Source organism: Archocentrus centrarchus, chromosome 10, assembly GCF_007364275.1.
Source record: "Archocentrus centrarchus isolate MPI-CPG fArcCen1 chromosome 10, fArcCen1, whole genome shotgun sequence".
Classification (NCBI taxonomy): Eukaryota; Metazoa; Chordata; class Actinopteri; order Cichliformes; family Cichlidae; genus Archocentrus; species Archocentrus centrarchus.
Window position 1 is genome coordinate 32472616 of NC_044355.1, and position 20671 is coordinate 32493286.

Sequence of the window (20671 nt, forward strand, 5' to 3'; positions counted from 1 at the left end):
TTCACTATGTCTTCGTGCTCTCCTGCCAACAGGTCGCCATTAGCATGATTATGTTGTCTTGGTAACCAGGAGGCATGAAGGCCAGGCTGTAGGGATAGATCTTATGACAGGCGGCTTGGTAAGCCTCAGCTGCCTTCTGTTGACCCTCACCTAGCTGGCCGTCACGCAGCGCTCGAGCACCTCGGTACAGATCTGCAGCAAACACACACACAGTCAGTTCAGTTGAACTACAGTGGACGCACAGCAGCTATCACAGAGTGTTGACAGCAACTCATCACAAACCTGGATGCTCCGTCCAGACAGCGATTCATCCAGGGCTGTGGCTATCTCACAGGCCATCTTATCAGAAGAAGACTCCAGGTAGACCATCATCTTAGCAGCTGAGAACACAGAAACACAAACAGAGACACAATGATTCCAAACTCTAGTTACAACACTGAGCATCAGGCATGTAGGAACAACTGACAGAGTTTGTACAGTTCTAATGAGCTTGAACGTCAGTATTTAGTATGAACACCTTCATTCATCAACACAGCCTGAACGCTCTCATTTCTTTAAGCAGGAAGACTTCTCCGGGCTTCTTTAAGAACATTCCAAAGCGCTCTCTGATCCCGCAGGGCTTTAGTGATCTTGAGGTCCGGGCTCTGGAGAGGCCAACGACTGACAAAGTTCCACTGTGTGTGTTTTTATTCAGGTATGCTTTTACTGCACTGGCAGTGTATTTGGCTGCATTTTCATAGTGAAAAATGAACCTACTGTCAATCCGACTCTTTCTAGATGACACTGCATGATGGATCAAAATCTGACTGTAATTTTCTGCATTTATAATTCCATCAATTTTGACAAGATCTTAGTGGCTGATGCTGCTGACGTTTATGTTTGTGCAGGGTGTCTTAATTATCTTTCAGTTGTGTCCCAGTGTTTTACATGCAGCACCGGCCAAACACAAACATAAAATTTTTCCTTCCTGAGTGCGCTTCAGGTTACTAACAATATGAGACCTAATAAAAATATCAGTTATGGCATTTTTCTATAATGATGTCAGGGCTGCAGCGCTACCTGGTGGCAGATCGCTGCATAACATTTAGGAGAACCATTTACATCAATTACAGGTTGTTACTGACAATTAGGCTAACTGACCAGTATGTCTGGTACGACTGGTGACAATAATGACGATTAGTCATTGAGTTGACTAGCTGGACAAATCCCTACGCACAAGGTAAGGGAGAACAGAACTTCAATCACAATAACAACAGACCTGCAGTCTGACAGAAGGCCATTACGTGTCACCTCTAAAGACTCTCTTTCAGACACACATTAAGGAGATTTCTGGTACATCTGCACCCACAGGGTCACGGCCCTCTTCACTTCTGTCAGAGATTCAGGGAAATGTTGTGCGTTCCGTACCAGCCAGTCGGTGCGGGATGGAGTTGGAGTGTTGGCTCAGGTAGTTCTTGTTGAAGCTCTGAGGGTTGCTCTCTCCAAACAGCCTAGAGATCTCCTGCTTCAAAACTGTTCTCACTGCCTCTGCCAGGTCCGTGCTCTCACTCACTGTACGTACAATAAGACAAACGGAGCCCAGAGAAGATTTAAGAGGTGAGCAACAACCTGACAATGCAGCACAGTTCATGAAGCTCACAGGAGGTCGTACTCACCTCCTTTGAAGAAGCGGACTAAACACTGATGCAGCCATGGGTTAGAAGGTTCTATGGCGACAGCCCTCTTGATAGACTGCAGCATCAGCAGGTATTTCTCTGGAGAAAGGGAGAGAGACAAATTTAAAGTTGTGTGTTTTTTTGCAGAACTTAAAGCATCTAAAAATATGTCTTTGTCCATCTTAGATCTCTTCTGTTATCACGCTGCTTTGTGCGAGCCAATCAGCCTCTGTTCCATGTGCTTACTGTGACATTTAAGCTAGCCTGACCCCCAGAAATAGCCAAATGAAAAGTGGACTTTAAAAACAGGGCTTATCAAACCAGCTGGGAGGCAGAGGACCTGTTTGTCTGTGATGTGGGAATTGGTAGAGTGGTGGGACAGATGCGGGAGAAGATGCAGGGGAGACCTGAACATGTGAGCTCACAGTCTATCACGTCATCACACACCAGGAAACATTGTGCAGCAAAGTCCAGAAGGTGGAGCAAGTCAAAGCACTGTAACACAGACGGTTTACTTTATAAGAGGCAAAGGTTTAACGCCGGGTGATCGCTGCTGAAGTGCCCGTTTCTTGCCCTCAATAGCGGCGAACAGCTGATTGAGACGTGGCGTATCAGCTCGGAGTCGGCTGATCAAAGGAACGTTGATCAGCTGGCGTATTACCGTAACTCCGCAACCGTTTGTCCTATCGAAAAAATGCAAACGGTTCCTGAAAGCCCAGAAATTGCGCGTCACAGCCATATAGGGGTATTACGGTATTTGTTGCCGGAAGTCTGCGAACGGCGGCACTTTTGAAGTATGTTGTGTCACATGGGACACATTCGGTGTTAAACCTGAACTGTCCCTCAGTTATGAAGCAGTGAGCTCAGGCTGCTGCGGGCTTCCCATGATGCAATGAGCATTTCTTCTCCCCTCACCTTTTTTCACGCCACATGTGTTTGCATACCACTATTGCATTTAATCATCAGTAATTATTCAACTCTGGCTCTCTCCCCATAGTTTGCCTTTTGTCCTGTCTCTCTGCTCTTTTCTCTTTCCCCTTACCACCACCCGGTCGGCCTGGTTCTGCATGAGGTTCCTTCCTGTTAAAAACGAGGTTTCCCTTTTCATTATCAACAAGTGTTTGTTCAGAGGTGGTTCTCTGATTGTTGGGGTTTTCCCTCAAATAATATAAAGCACCTCGAAGTGACTGTTGCTCTGAACTGGAACTATGTAAATAAAATTTAAATGAATCTATATTCCCACCTTCACCTATAGCCACACGTTCTGGGTAGTGACCAAAAAATTAAGATTGTGGATCCAAGTGGCAGAAATAAGTTTCCTCTGAAGGGCAGCTGGGTTCTCCCTGAGTAATAGGGTGAGGAGTTCAGCCATTCAGGAGGGACTCAGAGCTGCTACTCCTGCACATCGACAGGAGCCAGCTGAGGTGATTCAGGCATCTGACTAGATGCCTCCTGGACACCTCCTGAGTGAGGTGTTCCAGGCATGTCCTACTGCGAGGAGGCCCCAGGGCAGACCCAGGACATGCTGGAGAGACTGATATCTGACTAAGATGCCTAATAAGTGTTCTGAGCATGTAACACTGAGGAGAGACCCAGACAGTCTCAGGACACACTTGGGAATGCCTTGGTGTCCCCCCTGGATGATCTGGCTGGGGCATGGGAGGTCTGAGCGTCCCAGCTTAGACTGCTTAGATTAAGCAAAAGAAAAGAAATACGGATGGATGATTCAGAGCACATATAATGGAACAACTCTGTCATCTTCGTGCTCTAGTTCTGCTTTTAAATGTGTTGGCTCATCATCAACACTCCCAGGTGCATCTTCATCTGCAGAGCTGGTATCAAAGCAAACGCTGCTCTGCACTAATCCTGAAGCCTGCACCATCACGTTACTGAGAGAATAAACTAAAGATCCTTCTGGATCACCTAGTCTGGCTTTAGGCAATGAAACAGGAGAGACAACAGAACAGAATCGAGCTTACTGTCATTTTACAGACAAGTAGCAGGAAGCTAAGCAAGTACAAATAGATCTGGAGGTGTGCATTTGAGTAAGTGGGTAAATTATCTGCAAAATAAAAGCTGGTACCACTAAATATTTTGTAGAGGAGTTTTAGTGCTGGCAGCCTCAGTCTGACCTTTCCTGAAGTAGATCTCGAAGGCCAGCAGGTGAGTTTCGATCTTTTTGCGCACCAGGTTCTTAAGAGGGATCAGGAACTTGACTGCCTCATCCAGAGGATTCTCTGGCTGGAAGAGAAAGTTGTTCCATTATTAATGTGTATCAGTGAGGCCAGATGCACCTGCCACGCCGACACAACGAGAAATCATGAGCCCACCTTGGCCAGTTTGTCTGGTATTAGTTCCTCTTTAGGCCCGCCAATCTCCTCATCGTCATCCTCCTTCTTCTTCTTCTGGTTCTTAAGCTGCTTCTCCTTCTCTGCGTTCTTCTTCTCCTCTTCTAACTGGGCCTTCTTCTGGGCTCTTCGCTGTTTGTTGCGCAGTTTCTTCAACTCCTTGTCTGTCAGATTTTCTACAGAGCAGAAAGAGAAAAGCTATCCTATTATTTTTGCTCATTTTTAAATGTTGCACAAAAAAAAAAAAATTCAGCCATAGAACCCTGCTGTGCCTCACACTCGAGCTTTGTGTGCCCGCTACATCTGAAGACCACAAGGTGACATCACCACTTCTTCCCTCTGTGCAAAATGAAGCCAAAGTTTTCTGAAACCCTCTGCCACAGTGAAGATTAGTATCAGCTGTATATCTAATATCTGAATTATAAAACCTGTTTTGTTTGTCACAGTGTGAGACTTTTACTACACAGTTCTGATCAAATTTTAGCCAAAAACATACTTTCAAAATAATGGTAAAAGAAAATCACAATATTAATAGACTTTTTTGGGAGAGGAAAAGAAGAAACAAAAACAAAAACATACAAACAAACAAACAAAAAAAAACACAGGGGCAGCATGGTGGCATGATGGTTAGCACCATTGCCTCACAGCAAACAGGTCCTGGGTTTGAATCCACCATATGGGCGAGGCCTTTCTGTGTGGAGCTTTATATGTTCTCCCCGTGTCTATGTGGGTTCTCATGCAGTGGGGTTTAGCTTAATTAGCCCTGTGACAGACTGCTGACCTGTCTAGGGTGTACCCTGCTTCTTGTATTATGGATGCTGGGATAGGCTCCCGCAACCCTAAAAAGGACAAGTGGAAGAAAATGAATGGATGGGGAAAAAATTCATCCTTAACTTTCTCTATTGGAGCGTTTTGAGGTTCAAGACAACTGACATACAAGCAATGTGGGCTGGGTGGGTTCAGTGTGTTCATTCCAGTGGTTATGACTGGAACAAACACCAAAGCAAGAATGTAAACCAAAATGTACAAAGATATGCAAGTCTAAAAAAGATTGTAATTTGTTACCATCTCTCATAATGAAAATAAGTAGACTTGGCTACACCCATGTGCACAAATGCCACTGATAAATGTGGTAACTCTGCGCAGCTAAAATACAGCAACAAACAACCCGCCAGTCAGTAACAACCTGTAAGCACACCTGTGAATGAAGGCACAGCATTTTATCTGAACAGCTAGCAGTAAGTCAGAGTTCACGCTGCAGTAACACAGAGAGTAACTATACTGCTGCTGGACTGTATTGCAAAGCACAGCCCAAGTCTTGTGTGAATTTGCACCTGACATGCTGTCTAAAATTTCAGACGTAGTTCCAACAAAGCCCCACACTGACTGTCGAGAGGATGAAGGAAGGCAAAAAGAAAAAAAATATGCACAATAGTTCTGGACTATTATAATAGCAGCTCTGTGTTTGGTGCAATATAGCGGATAATCTGAAGTGGAACTTTTCCTTTATTATTTACAGATATGGCGAATCTGTTGGAGATCACAGGCGAATTCCCAGGTAATGCTATCCCTGTGTGAATGGACCTAATGACATCAAATTGCAAAACTGAGAAGTGTTAACTTTATTTTTCGTTCTTTGCTTTTTGGGGTTTTTTTGTTCAGTTTTTTTGTACATTTTCTGCACTGTCCCAGCTTTGCAAATTGTGTTTTTATGAACCAATTACAGAGCACAGAAGCAGGTTTTTGTTATATGCAGCTTTCAGGGAAATGTGTAAAAATCTTTCTGCTATAAAACTCAACTTGTGCAACTAGTGCTCTACACATCTTTGCAAAGAATCTCTCAAAGATTGAACATGCCAACACACTCCCTGGGCTGCTCTGAAAACAATAAAATCTTCTTTAACAATCTGCGCTTCACAAGCTAAATAACACACAGACACACTGACCGGTGTCTGCCTGGCTCTCCTTGTTGTTGTCAGTCAGAGGTTTGTCGTGCAGGGTCAGGTAGATCTGGATGGCAGTGCGAGCAGCTTTGTAATAGAACGGGTGCTGCCGCAGGACGTCCTCCAGCTTCAGCAGGTCCACGTCAGTAGGAGCGGAGCGTCATCTTCCTCATGCAGTAGGTGTGGAAGTCAAACTGGTCATCAGTGATCTCCACAAAATGCTGATGGACAGGAGGAGGGACAGCTATGATCAGCAGCTATGCTCAGAGAACTGCACTCGGACGTTAACGACAATTGTAGGTAAACTCGGTTGAATTTTAAGATTGAGATTTGTAGAAATCACCTGTGAATGTTAGACACAGGAGGTATCATTGAACTGAAGTTTTTAGGATTCAGATCAAACATAAGTTCTATTTTCTACCAAATACACACAAAAACACCACAAACATGACTTATTGTAGTCCCTCATGATACGGACCAATGGAGGATTTGGTGTGTGTCACACACAGTTTACTGACACGATGAGACGTGTTAGTTTGAGGTAGAAGTGATTAGTTGTCATTCCCACAAAGACTCGTGCAAAGATGGTGTTCTAGCCAGCAGCTGATTGCCCGGCACTGCACAGTTCACTATTGGAACTGTTAGCTCCAAACACAAAGCAGGGAGGAGGAGAAGTGAAGGCAGGGTGGAAAATGGCTCTCCAGCCATTTCAACCCTGTTCAGTTCAAGTCACTTATACATGATCAGGATTCTAGCCAGAAAAAAATTTCAGCCCCGGTGCGCATGTGTTGGAAAGTGGGGGGGGGTTATTAGCATTAGCTTGCTAATGCTAACTGCTAAATGCAGTGCCGGCTTGCTAATTCAGTGACAGTGAACAGCTGGATAATATGTATGTAATATTCTGTGATAATGGTAGGTCTTGCAGGTCACTGAAAGCAGCTGAATCTGATTGGACCATGTGATGATGATGATGGCAGGGAGTCAACATCAAGAAACCCTCAGTTTCACGCTGGTTGCTGTTTTGTCCCGCAAAATCAATGTGAACAGGACTGTCGCAGGATACCGTGTGCACATTGTGAACGAACCTGGCCGTGCCCGGTGGTAGATTGCAAATTGTGGTGAAATAATACTATAGTGCAATGATCTAGCCAGAGGGGAAAGAAAGAAAAAAAAAAATCCGTCTGGTATCGATGACGGGGTGGTGTGTGCGGAGTGCGCCCACTTGCTAATTGCAGTGACAGAACAGTTTTGATAGTGAACCGTGTGAAATTCTCAGCCCGGCGCAAGAGACAACCTCAGAATGGCGCAGCGCCGGGCGATCAACCGCTGGCTAGAAGCCTGAGGATATGTGAGTTAACTGGGATCAAAGAGCTGTGCAGTTAGCAAGGCATAACAAAGGTTTCCTACATTTAATTTAAATGTTTGCATTTACCACAAAGGTGGAATGTGTGAATATAAACAACAAACTCACTCTCTCGATCTCATGGCACTTCTTCAGGGCCTCTCCAAACTTGTTCATGCCTTTGTAGGCCAAGGCACACTCTGTCTGGAACCACATGCACTGCATCTCATTCAGGTTCTCCACCGCTGACGTGCCCTCCTGGAAAACACAAACTTCTGCTATTACTTTGTGTTGCCAAAGACAAACTGAGGCCAATGACGTGAGCTGGAGTAAAGGTAGCTGAAGGACAGGTTTATGTAAATAACCAGGTTCATGTACTCAGATCACATCCAGCTTTGACCGTCATATTTGACTTCATAGCATTCAGCTGGCAGCAGCATTGTTTCAGCTCAGCAGTATTACATTGGCTGTGTCACAAAGAGTGATACAAAAGGGAATGCAATCTATTTTTATAGATGTCTATTTTCATTAGCTTTAAATTTGGTTTCAGTTCATTTCCAGAGTTTGATGTTCCACACTGGGTTTGCTCATTTCAGTTTATTTTTTAATTGTTCAGAAATGTTTTAGGTTTGTTTTTATTAGTTTCATTTTTTTACATTCCCAAATCCCCCAAAATTGGGAGGCTGTGTAAAATGTAAATATACCAAACAAAACAGAACAAAATCTACAGACTCATTTTATTCACAGATAACAGACAAAATATCTATGATTAAATAGAAAATGGACTATTTTAATAAAAATATTAGCTCATTTTGAATTTAATGGCAGCAATGTGTCTTAAAAAAGTTGGGACATGGCCATATTCCCCACTGTGGGACATCCCCTGTTCTTCTAACAGTCTGTAAACATCTGGGAACTCAGACTAGTTGCCGGACATTTGACAGAGAACTGGATTCTAGCTGCTCAACAGTCTTAAGTCAACAGTCGTTTCATGATGCACCAAATATGTTCAGTTGGTGAAAGATCTGGACTGCCAGCAGACCAGTTCACCACCCTGTTGCATCCACTCATCACAGGAATGAATGTCATGGTATTTTTTCAATAACCTGTCCTGTCTGGCAGCTTTTATGATCAGAATCATTATCTGAATGCACTGTTGTGGGCGCCTGGGTGGCTCAGTGGTGAAGCCGGCGACCACATACACATGCGGCGTTGCGGTGCGGGCGGCGTGGGTTTGCGTCCCGGCCCGTCGCCAATTTGCCTGCATGTCTTCCCCTGTATCTTTCCCCCATTTCCTGTCACTCTCCACTGATGATAAAAGCCACTGTGGCCAAAAATGCAAAAAAAAAAAAAAAAAAAGACTGAATGCACTGTTTTTAATTAATTTTCCCAAGATGAGCTTAATAAACTGTCTATAGATGTTAGATTCACTGTCAGTGTGCGCACAAGGCACACAATGAAATGATCGTTCCAGATTCACTCATCCAGAGACGAGCATCTGCGGTCATGCAGCCAGAGACGGGCGCTACCGTTAGGCAATGTGGTTTAAGTGTCTTGCCCAAGGACACAACGCAGCGCAGGTACAGGGGCTTGAACCTGCAATCTTCCGTCTGCAAGGCGAGCGCCTACCCACTGTGCCACTGCCACGAAACACCTATAGGTAAACACCTGCTCTTGTTAGTCTTTTTCTTTTATTCATTTAATCATTTTTATTCACATGTATACATGTGAAATACAACAACACCAGAGCTGGCAGGTAAGAGGAAAAAAACAGAAAAGGGAAAAAAAATAAGAGATGTGACAAGAGACAAGTAAGTATCAACTGCTCCACCTGCAAGAAAACATGCAAAAAAGGACAAACAATAATAAACAAAAGAAACGAACAGAAAAACAAAAAGACCCAGGAGAGCCAGGCTGTCCACGGCCTCCCAAAAGCACTAAAGACCCAAGGCCACGCATCCCATCCAGATGGCAACTGTGTGTGCACCCCACAAGAGGAAGGAGGAGGGGCCCCAGAGAACCAGAGACAACAAGTAGCTCACGCCGTCAAAGGCCGGCCACCCCAGCATGAGCCAAGAACAGGGCCAAGGGAACGGTCCAACAACCACACCATAACATCTGACCACGCTCCCTGGAACCAACATCCTGGTGGAGGCAGCAACAACCAGCTAGGAGCAGTAGAGGGGTAACCCCCACCATCCACAGCTATGGCCTACAGGGGCCAAAGCTCAGCAAAGTGGGATATGGCTCCACGGGTGGTTAAAAATAACAGAGCTAAGACCCTGTGGGATGTCCAGATACAGACAGACAAACCTGTGATGGCTAACCCACCGGACAAGCAGAGGAAGAAAGAAAACCGTAGTGATAGATGTAGCAATTCCAAGTGACGGCAACATCAAGAAGAAACACGGCAAACTACATACCATATACATGTACACGCCTACCTAGCTCTATCTTGATCGATAGATCAATATAGTTAAAAGCTGCAAACAAACAAAAATATGTCCTCAAACTTGGAGACAAAACAGCAGCAGTTCAGGTCTACACCTTCATTGCCCGTCACATTCAAACTCTCTCTCTCGATCACTGACAGCACTCAGGGACAATAACACATGCCATCTCTCTTACTCGTGTGAACTTGGAGCACATCTCCTCTGCTTCCTTGATGAGGCCAGCCTTCAGCATGTACTTGGCACACTTGGAATTGATGAAGCGGTCTGCAGTGTCCAGGGCCTGAGCCTCGTCCATCCACCGAGCAGCTTCCTTTATGTTGCCTGCGTGCTGCAGTGCAGAGGAAGCAGGTTAGGAAAGATGAAAAAAGGGCATAAAATAGCATCTGTGTGTACAAAGCTTTCCACTAAACCTTGTAGATCTTGGCCTTGATGAGGAAGAGCTCAATGAGTGTGGGTGTGCTGTCGATGGCTGCATTAATATACTCCAGAGCCAGGCCGGGCTGGCCAATGAAGTCAAAGTGCTGTGCCAGGAAATACTGTACCCACAGCAGGGTGGTAGGGGGTTCCTCCTTTCCATCATCTGTAGACACATTCAATATAAGTCTCACTGAGCCCCACACATTTATACGTCATTTACTGAAGTCACAAAAATAAAGGTGATGGAAAAAGTTATGACCAAGCAGCACTCACCATTTTCACTAAACATTCGACAGCTTTGTAAACAGGTTTCATAGCCAACTACTAATTCTTCAATAACTGTAACCTGCATACAGAGAAAACAACTTTATCCCTTTATATTTGAACAAGTTTTTCAAAATAAAAGCAGTTATTTTAAAGGTCATCCTGCATACCTTTTGTTGATCAGCGTAGAGTGATTTTAGGGTAGTAAAGACAGGTGGGCAACCTTTGCTCAAGTTCATCCTCAAGTAGCTGTCCAGACATTCACGAAATTTCTCCCCTGGCCAGCACAACACACAGCAAAGATACAGCAAAGTGAGATTATTTACACTCCCTAAAGTGTCATTTACACTAACATATCATCAACTCATGAGCTGCCTTATTATTGTTGACATCAACTCTGAGTGCAAACACAAAGACAATGAAGGACCGTTTAGTATAAGTATCTATCCCGGTTCTTTGAGTTGTAGCCGCAGCCCTAACAGCTGCTTCATTCCTATTTGTTGTGTCAGAGTTATTCGATGAATTTTAACTGTTGATGATGATATTTTAGAGGAGATGAATCCTACAAAGACAAACAAGTCCACCATTCCAAAGTTGCTACTTTGATCCAACCAGCATCAGGCTGCAGCTTGAAGATTTCAGGGCTATGTGGAAGTCTGTACACAACACCTGCACAAAGTGGAGCAGTAACATTTGCTTTTCACAGCTCCTTCCTATCAAAAACATAACTGCTGTGACCCTGGTGATGCTGCAGGGTTATTATTGGTCCAGTGATTATTGGAGACCATCCCTCTCTCTGTAAACACAACTAAGGTGTATTGTCCCACCCTGAAGGGTACAGAATCTTCTCAGCTGATGTACACTAACACCTAAAGTAAGACTAACTTTAACAATATCTATTTAACTATTATCCTGGTAGCTAAGTAGCAGGGAGCCTCACACTGCTGCAAAGGAGTCAGTGGAAACCTTTTTTTTTTAGTGAGCAATGAAAGTGTCAGGACAGTTGAGGATTAGGAAAACAAAGAAGAGCAGGACTTAAATGCAGGAGAGGGGAGACAAAGCAGTTTGTCTCAGTAAAACTAGGAGTAAAAAGTGGGACAGATTTAACCATACTCATTTTTTATCTGTAGTTCCTGGCAGGCTGACGGCTCTATTAAAATGTTGAAGAAAAAAACATAAGCAGTGAAAAGAATAGGTGAATAACATCATTACAATGTGGTATTTAAAAAAACACACAAAATAAAAGGAGGACAAAAAGCATATATGCAAGCCTCATCAGTCCATTCCTACTAAGTTTACCTGTAAGGAAATTAAGGGGCAAGTTCTTCGAGGAACCAGGCCTTTAGGAAACTTTACCCAGGACTCCTCATAAATGTTCTGACGTGCCTCTATACTGCCTGAAGAGACAGAGGAGAAAAATGATCAGGCACCATATCATCCTCAACCAATACTGCAGTGGACAGTTAGTACCACACATTCACACCACATCCCAAAGGTGTTTTACTGCATTCTGGTCACTGGGAAGCCTCACAAGTCCACTAAATCCACTGTTTTGTTATGAAACCAGTCTGAGACACAACTGTTAATTCTCTTGTTGAAAGCAGGCATTAGAAGACAAACTGTGGCCATAAAGAACACGGTCAGCAGCAGACAAGACGGCTGTAGTAAGACCAAGAATACATTCCCCTCACCAATAAAGCACCTGAACCTGTTGACACAGAGCGTAGGCTCCATGGATCCATGCTGTTGATACAAATTCTAACATCTGCAGCTCAGCAGACACACACACAGACTAGGCTAAGCTTTCACTTCAACGTGCACTGCAGCTTCAGATTATGGTTCTCAACTCAGAGAAGAGGAACATCAATGATCTGCTGCTGCTGATCCTGCCTGCCTCTAGGTTTGGATGCGTTGTTCAGTGTGGGCTGCTTATCTGCTCAGCATAGTCATAAGAAGCACTTTGCTGTATGTGTGCTCCAACCAGTCAGGAAGTTCTTCTGACTCTCTCTTCAACAATGAGTCTCAGTGTGTCAGTACGTTTATTAGCAGGAGTTTCAGGCTATAACTAATATGCACAAAATCGATTTCAAGGAGCTGCTGAAAACCCTGTAAATAAATGAAGAAGCAAATCAAAAGAGACTTCAATCCATCTGTGCTGACTCCAACATCACGTTCATACTCAAGATTACGTTTATTTATTTACTCATTCTAATGTTTAATGTGAAAATCTCCTGATAAAAGTCAAAAGGTAAAATATTTAAGTCAATACAAGAAATGTTTACCCCACTAGGTGTACAGCACGTTGTCAATTCAAGGCCCGTGGGCTGGATAATTTATTATGGCTGTGATTAATTAGTGATTATTAGTGAAAACAGTTAGCCAGTGCCCCAACGATATTTGGGTCACACATCACCAGCTGCTGGTATCTCCTCCTCCTCACATGTCTGAAGTCATGCCATAAGTAGAGTAGAAAAGCGCTACATCCATTTACCATTCAGCCAGCATACATATTTATTGCTGATGCTCGTTAGGGAAACCAAAGATTTTGAAAAGCTACTGAAAAACTTGTTCCTCACAGAGTGGTGACACGATCTTCTGGAGAACTGATCGGTCAGCAGGCAGCGCATTCACACCTGTTCATCTCCAATCTGACCCTGACCTGCTCCACACCATAAGTTACCATGGCAATATATCCGCTAAGAAAGTGAACCACCTTCATACAGAAAATCCAGGGATAACCATGAAGTTAGCTGGAAAAAACCGAAATCCTGCTTCAGGGTACAGCCCTCAGGAAGAGCATCCAGCCTAGAAGTCAACTTAAAACCCAAATCAACATGTGGAGCTGTGGAGACCCCCGGGGACAAAGGAGGAACTGATAGTTTTTTACTATCACAGCCAATATGAGCACAGCCCTACTGGAGGAGGACAGCTTTCATAACAGTATGGTCAGTATACCTGAGTATTTGTAGTACTAATAATCATATACATAGACACAAGCAGATGATTAAAACACAGAAGTGAAACTGATAGGATTTGCATGATCCTTTAATAAAATAACAATAACTGTGATATTGGATTAAAAAGTCCTCACCCGGCTTTAAGGCCTTTTCCAGGCCCTGGTAGTAGGCACAGTTCTCTGGGTTCCTCTCCTGGAGTCTCTGGTAGACCTCTGAAGCCTCCTGAGATCTCTCCAGCTTCAGCAGCACCTCTCCTACAACACAAACACACACACTCAGAGATTACACACATTCAACACTAACTACACAACACACTGAAAGTGTGCCTTATTCTCAATAGGGTACCAAATCTATTTTGTTGGTAAAGACGTTAGAATGAAGGGAATAAATAGTTTCCTTATCAAAAGGAGCTCAACACTCTTTCCAGAAAAAAAACGGCAGACTTGACTGACTTATTTCACAACCCCCAACCAAACACTCAATGAGCAGCGCTTTAACTAGCCCACCTCTGGTCTCCTCCACAGCCAGCTTGTCACAGATCTGTTTCTCATAGGTTTTGAGGTGATCAAGGGCCTCCTTGTGCAGGCCGGCTTCCCTTAGAACTGGTTCTGATACAGCAGCAGTTCACTGTACTCATAGTCCACTTTGTCTGGCGATGTCTAAAAAAACACACCACATAAAAAATAGAAAACTTGATTCAAAACAAGTACAAGTGGAGCATGGCCGAGTGGACTGCCTAATATGTCTTAGGCTGGATGTTTTACTTTGAACTTCAAAAGTATATAATTATTATAATGTAGAGGCCAGCAGCACTGCCAGAGCCCCTGCTCATCCAAACTGATCCCCTTCCATCAGGGAAAAGATTGAGGACATTAAAGGCACGCTCCAGCAGACTGTAACAGCTTCTTCCATCACTCCCCCACCACCTCCGTCGATTAGGACCCCCACCCCCCGGGAGACAGATGATGGATGCACAGTCACTTTCAGAAACTCTTTTCCCTTCTGTGCAATAGCTATCTGCCTCACTACCTGCCCTGCCCCGGTCTATGGACTCTTTTCACTGACCAGGAGCCGTGCCGGTGCCAGTATTTGAACCGTTCAGCATTTTTTCCACCACAAACACACTCAGTGCTTGGCCAAAAAACAGGTTCAACTCAGGGCCCCGCAAGTTTAGCTGGTCTCAAACCAAGAACGTGTGACGAAAGCGACAGAAGGGCGTGACTCTGCCATTCTCAACATAAAGTTTTCTACCACTATTTCACTGCATGGTGTGCATTACATGAGGAAAGCGATGAAATTTTCACGGCTGTGAATTCGGTTGGGCTCTAAGGTTGAACTTGCTGCTCTGTATCACTTCATATCACAGATAAAAGGACACAAAGTGCGTACTGTCATCTTGCTCTAATCGCTGTCTGTGCTGCACACAAAACGCTGAAGTTTGGTTTGGACCGTAAAATGTGTTCGCAGCACAAGAAGGGGAGCGTGTTCTCCCACGTTTGTGCCTTTCAGCTCTGTGTCCAGACGAGGACCCGCCCACACTCATATGTAAAGGATCAGTTCACAAAGCGCGGTGGAAACGCGGGCCCGTTCTTAAGTGTTTCGCCGGTTTATTGAAACTGACACCAGCACTGGCACCTCGGAGGTGGAAACGTAGTATATGGGAACAGGGTTTCTTCTTGACCACTCTAAACACTTTGCTGCTGAGTTAATTGTCTTAGTCGCTCGTTTTGGGTCATACAGAATAAAAAAATTAAATCTATTTTGTAAATCTCGGTTCATATTTCTGGTATTTTAACGACTTGTCACATGTTCATCTCAAGGCTTCAAAAGGAGTTCAGAAACCAGCGAGTGGCATCACAGTAGTTATACTGTCCATGCTTTTAACCTTTCCTCTGTCTGCGCATGTAAATCAGCACAGTCACTGACTTATCTGGCGTGTATTTTGTCATGGTTACTAAAATCGAGACTTTGTCTCCAGCAAAATATATTCTCAATGTTTGATGCAAAAAGTTTGCCCCTTTTTTGCTGGTCCGCTTTAATGGGAGTGATGCTCTGTTTTTGGTTTTGTTTTGTTGCTTTTTAAAGAGGATTATACATGAAAAACGGTTATGCTGCATCTTGTTGCTCTTTGGAAATATGTAATATTTAAATAAATCTTTACAGTCCTGTGAGCTGCTCACCTGCTGTGTTTTACGGAACTCCTCAACAATCTTGGCAGCCATCTCAAAATCCTCTAGCAGGTGATAAGCCACCGCATATCCGATCCACGAGGCCCGTTGGGCTGGACGGAGCTGTAGTAGCTGGTACCGAGTCTCCTGAAGAGAGAGCGACATCACACACATAAGCAGCAAAGTTACGTCCGCCACTGTCTATGTTTACTGACTCTCCACATTGTGCATGTTGGAGAGGGAATTAACTGACACTGCGTAATGGTTTTGCTCAATCTCATCTAATGACCTCTATCTTATACCTGGATTGTCTATTGTTCATTACTCACCCTGTATCCCTCCAAGTCTCTCATCTGGATCTGTAGCAAGGAAAGGTCTCGGAGGATCTGCAGATTGTCCTTGTCCCACTTTAGAGCATTGCGGTAACACTTGATGGCCTCATCATACTTTTTATCCGAGCGCTGCAACAGGCCATACACGTGCCAGCCTGGTATGGTGAGCCAGTTATGGAAAAACGCACACAAACACACACCCACACTTTCCACTACTTAATATGTAAAACAAGAAGAACCAAGCAGGCGTTACGCAGGCATTTCTCACCAGTTTCTCAGGGTGAAATCAGTAGCTGCACTATTTAACTGAACAAAAGCCAGGAGCACTGAAGCAGCGAAGAAAGGATACAGACGTGGCTCTTGAGATCATTGCGTAAACCTCGTCTCACTAGTTCATAGGCCTCCTCCTTCTTTCCCAGACAGTTGAGAGTTAAACCCTTCATGGCCAGCGTCTCTGGAGCAGAGGAAAGGGAGAGGAACACATTCAAAGCTGACATGAGTTATTTATTTTGCCACTGTTACACAATGTTACTCTCTGCACATAGTGGCTGAAGTAATTCAGTGTATCATTACTTCATTCTCTCAAGCTGTAAAATGTAATCAGCATCGGCCAGTCTTGAACAGCCTGATCCACGACCCGATAACATTTCTGAGAGGACTATACACACTGATAATAGATACTGGAACTGTGAGCCATGTGTGATACATAAAAATATTATTCCAAAACAAAGCTTTAAACTGCTGTAGCCGCCTCCACTCTTCCGGTTTTCAGGCTTCCCAGCAGATGGAGGAAACCGTTTGCCCTGAGGCTGGCTGGTACGGTTCCGCTCATTCGATAATGAACTTGCATTCAAGTTCATTATGGAAGTGTTAACATGCTGAAAATCAGAGCTGGGAATGATGTCACACCCTAACTGTCAACACAACAAAACCACAACTCCAGAGATTTTGTTGCCAGTGTCGAGCTTGTGTCTGCCGGAGATAAAAGATGGACAAAGGTTTATCTACAGTTTATTTAATGAGCCATAAATAGAGAAACGTGTTCAAACGCAGTATATATTGGTGTAGTGTTCAGATTCAAAGAGCGGCCATCTTGGATTGTTGCTGTGATGGTGCAGCTATCCTGGGGTTGTTCATCTGAACAGTTTTCAATACCAAGATTCTGAAAGCTAAAAGGTGTAACAGTACCAAAACTTCCACAGTTTGGTTCATATTGCGGTACAGAAGCAACGGTTGGATAAATTTCAGTTTATTTGCATATATGAAATTATTTTTTCTGGATCAAATGATGATGTGACCAAAACAAACAAATGACTTAGAATTTCTTTCTTTCTTTCCTGCAAACAATAACAAAAACCTTTCAATGAACATAAAAGCAACATTTGACCAGAAAAATGATAACTGATGATGAACTGATCAATGTCTACATATCACGTGAGAGGTCTGTTGTTGTTTCACTACTAACACACAAAGCAACACAACATTCCTCAGGAAAAAAGCTAACAAAATAATCCTCTTCTAATGAGATTCATGAGAACAGACCCTAGATCAGTATCTCTTTATCATCTGAGCGGTATAGCTACATATCACCTTATTATCACCTCATGCTTCTTTATTCCCAATATTGCCGCAATTACTGATTTTCAGCAGATCAGACCTGTGACCTTCCTGATTACAGACAGCTGACAGGAACAGGCTAATCAACAACAGCTGGTTATAAGCTAACATTATGCCATTTAATCTCCTAAAAATCACACTTTCCCTCTGATGAACAGCTTGATTACATTCTCACATCATATGAGAGTTTATGTGCTAAGTGTCCGAGTCATCCACAATCCACCCTGAAGAAAGTTTCAGCGACACGAGCCAAAAACAGCCAAATCAGCAGCTCTTTCTGAAATAACTGGTTACACACAGAGAAGTCCTGGAAATCCTTAACAACTCAGCTCAGACTTGTTTTGAACTCTTTTCACAAAGTTTTACAGCCTCCTCCAGAGTAAATAGATGTCATTATTAAAATATGCCAAAATATAATGTGTATCAAAATGTTTTTATACACAAACAGTAGTAGAAACACGACAGCCAGCCATGACCATTATAGGGAAACGTAAGACGGCCGCTATGGGGTACAGAGGGTAAAACAGACGGACCTCCAATTTGTTTAGATCTTTTTTTTTCCTCAGTATAATAACTGTGATCTGTTCGGCCTTTATACCGCAGTTATGGGTTAACTGCAGTGAACTGTTACACCTCTACTGAGAACGCGACAACAGTTTTGGGGGGTTTTGTTTTGTTTTTTGTGTACCATGGGTACCATAGGGCAGCAATTTGGTCAGCATTGCAATTCTTCCAGAAATGAAGGCAGTAACATACAGCAGTGTGCAAAAGCCTTGAAACACCCTTCATTTCTTTACATTTTGCTAGGAAAAATGAGAAATGGGTGCAGACAAAAGAGAGTCTGTACAATTCTACCGAGTTTTAAAATCATCACTTGGTATGACAACCTTTATCGCTTAGCCCAGCCTGAACTCTCAGACAGAGCCTCCAGCATGTTTTAAATATGGCTGTAGACACCAAGTGTTGTACCTTTCTCCTCCTCCATGCATACTGATGACAATTTGAACCAAACATTTCATAAAACATGTTGCCACTGATTTTCAAGTTCTTGTGTAATTTGGCATACTTCAGCCTTTCTTAAGAATGGCTTCTCGACAGTCACCTTTCCACTGAGACCATTTCTGATGAGGCTTAAAACAGCAGATGGATCAAAGTTGTCTTATGTTCTGTGTTTAAGGACATTAAGATTCAGATACTGTTTATCTACTGCAGATAGTTTTTTAGGCCTGCCTCTTCTTTCTACTGTCCAGTTTTCTGGACAGGTGGAGAGGACGCACTGCCAAGATACATCAACTTTTCAGTTAATAGCTCTTTGGGAATCATCTTGCTGGTGCAAAAATATAATTTTGTGTCTATAAAATTGTGCTGTCTTTGGCAGTTTTCATAGATTCAACCAAAGAAATTAAAATATGAAAACAGACTGTGTTTTGTGACAGGCTGCTAGTAACAAAGTACCAAAAGATACAATGGACTAGACTGAAAAGGAGTGAAAAGGCAGCAAATGTCCAAAGAAAAACTTTGAAAGGTCTTCAGAAAGCCTGAAAAACCACTTTGAAACACTTTAAAAATTACAAGCCCGGCTCCTTGGAAGCAAAATACAAAAAGTGAGGGGTGGCTCAAGAGTTTTGCACAGTACTGTAGATACAAAAAGTTAGTACTATTTCTGCTGAAACCAAATCAGCTATGTTCCACAGGCTAAAATGTAATAAATGGCTAATGTTATATATACACATTTAAGCCTTTAGCTTAAGCTAAAATAATGTAACTAATATTGGCCCTCATGGCAACATTAGTAGCCTACTCAGCAACCAACACAATATAATGCTAACATCAGTGGCGGTCCTAGCCTGTTTGGCGCCCTGGGCGAGCATCCCTGCCGGCGCCCTCCCACCCCCACCCCAACCCCCCATAGCAATCGCGCAGCAGCGCCTACCGCACTACTCCACTTGGGGGGTAATGAGCACCTGCTGTGTGGTGCATGTAGCTTTCTGCCATGGTCTGACAGACAGCTTTTAACTGAAGGTCTCCCCACCATCACAGGCACACTCAGAATTTCTTTTAAATTTTATTTGAAAAAACATGGAAGAAACTGAAATATTACACAGCTTCTGCTTACCTTCATCTTTGCTTATTTCTCCTGTTGTTCTTTTCTCTTTTTCCTAAACTGCACACCTGGTGGCTTTGACCTTTTCCTTTCCATCTGCCGTAATTTGCACTGAAGCTGAATAGGTTATAACCACCGCCCATCCACAGGGTTGTCAGATCTGACTGACAGTTGCCAGCCCAACACAACAAAACCTCCATTGAAACTCATGTTAATAGCACCAGGTGTGATATATATTTAACTAGAAGCACTCAGAGAGCGCAAACCTCCGCTAAGGCCATAGGGTCACTGACGCTGTAATACGTGTATCTAAATACTTTGAAATAATCTTTCATCTTTCCCAGACAACAATAACCCCCTATCCCGCAATAGTGTGTTACCTCGACCAGATCGCGGCTCCTAACCGTAGTAGGGAGACCTCTGGTCTCTACTTCGCTTGGCTCGTGGCTGGTAACTAACTTGCTCATCCATGTGGGTCACCTTTAGCAAGGCGGAGAAATGCAGCAAGTCGAAGGATTTTAGCAACAGAACTTTTATTCCTTTTTCCACCGCCACCGAACACACTTTTTCCCTCGCGCTCGTCTCCCACGCTAGCCCGCATACACACACACGGGGCAGAGAAAAGTGGGTGGTGTCTCTTAAAGGGGAAGGCTCTGCCTGTATCCCGCAATACTGAAGAATCCTTAAAAAAAATTCCTGGATCCAGATCGTGATTTGGATCGCCACCAAAATTTAATCACTGCTTCCTCTTGTCATTTCCAACCGCTCCACAAAATTTCAGTGACATCCGTTCATAACTTTTGGAGTAATTCTGCTGACAAACAGACAGACAAACAGACAAACAAACAACGCGACCGAAAACATAACCTCCTTGGCGGAGGTAAATATACAGAGCTTTGGGTGAGTTGCCTTTATTTATAATTCAGCAGTTACTGTTGGCTGTAACCAGGCCAAAACTGTACAGGCATGAATGAATGAACCCGGCTGACTGTCTCACTCTCACGCCATCACTGCTTCACTTGACTCGCAGGAGAAGGGGGCGGGGCAGCGCTGTGTGTGTGTGACGATCTA

General features: G+C 43.7%; 1 protein-coding gene across 1 annotated transcript in view; it reads right to left on the reverse strand.

Moving 5' to 3' along the window:
* The window catches only part of LOC115786692 (N-alpha-acetyltransferase 15, NatA auxiliary subunit-like), a 56813-nt gene that overhangs the window by 33297 nt on the left and 2845 nt on the right, over positions 1-20671 (reverse strand). The window contains 20 exon segments of the mRNA XM_030739037.1: positions 367-380; positions 1408-1551; positions 1656-1754; positions 3788-3896; positions 3986-4179; positions 5950-6088; positions 6090-6167; positions 7418-7546; positions 9917-10069; positions 10152-10321; positions 10432-10504; positions 10593-10699; positions 11722-11743; positions 11746-11819; positions 13514-13633; positions 13886-13981; positions 13984-14038; positions 15560-15694; positions 15877-16034; positions 16229-16333. Of these exon segments, the coding sequence (XP_030594897.1) occupies positions 367-380; positions 1408-1551; positions 1656-1754; positions 3788-3896; positions 3986-4179; positions 5950-6088; positions 6090-6167; positions 7418-7546; positions 9917-10069; positions 10152-10321; positions 10432-10504; positions 10593-10699; positions 11722-11743; positions 11746-11819; positions 13514-13633; positions 13886-13981; positions 13984-14038; positions 15560-15694; positions 15877-16034; positions 16229-16333 (2174 nt within the window).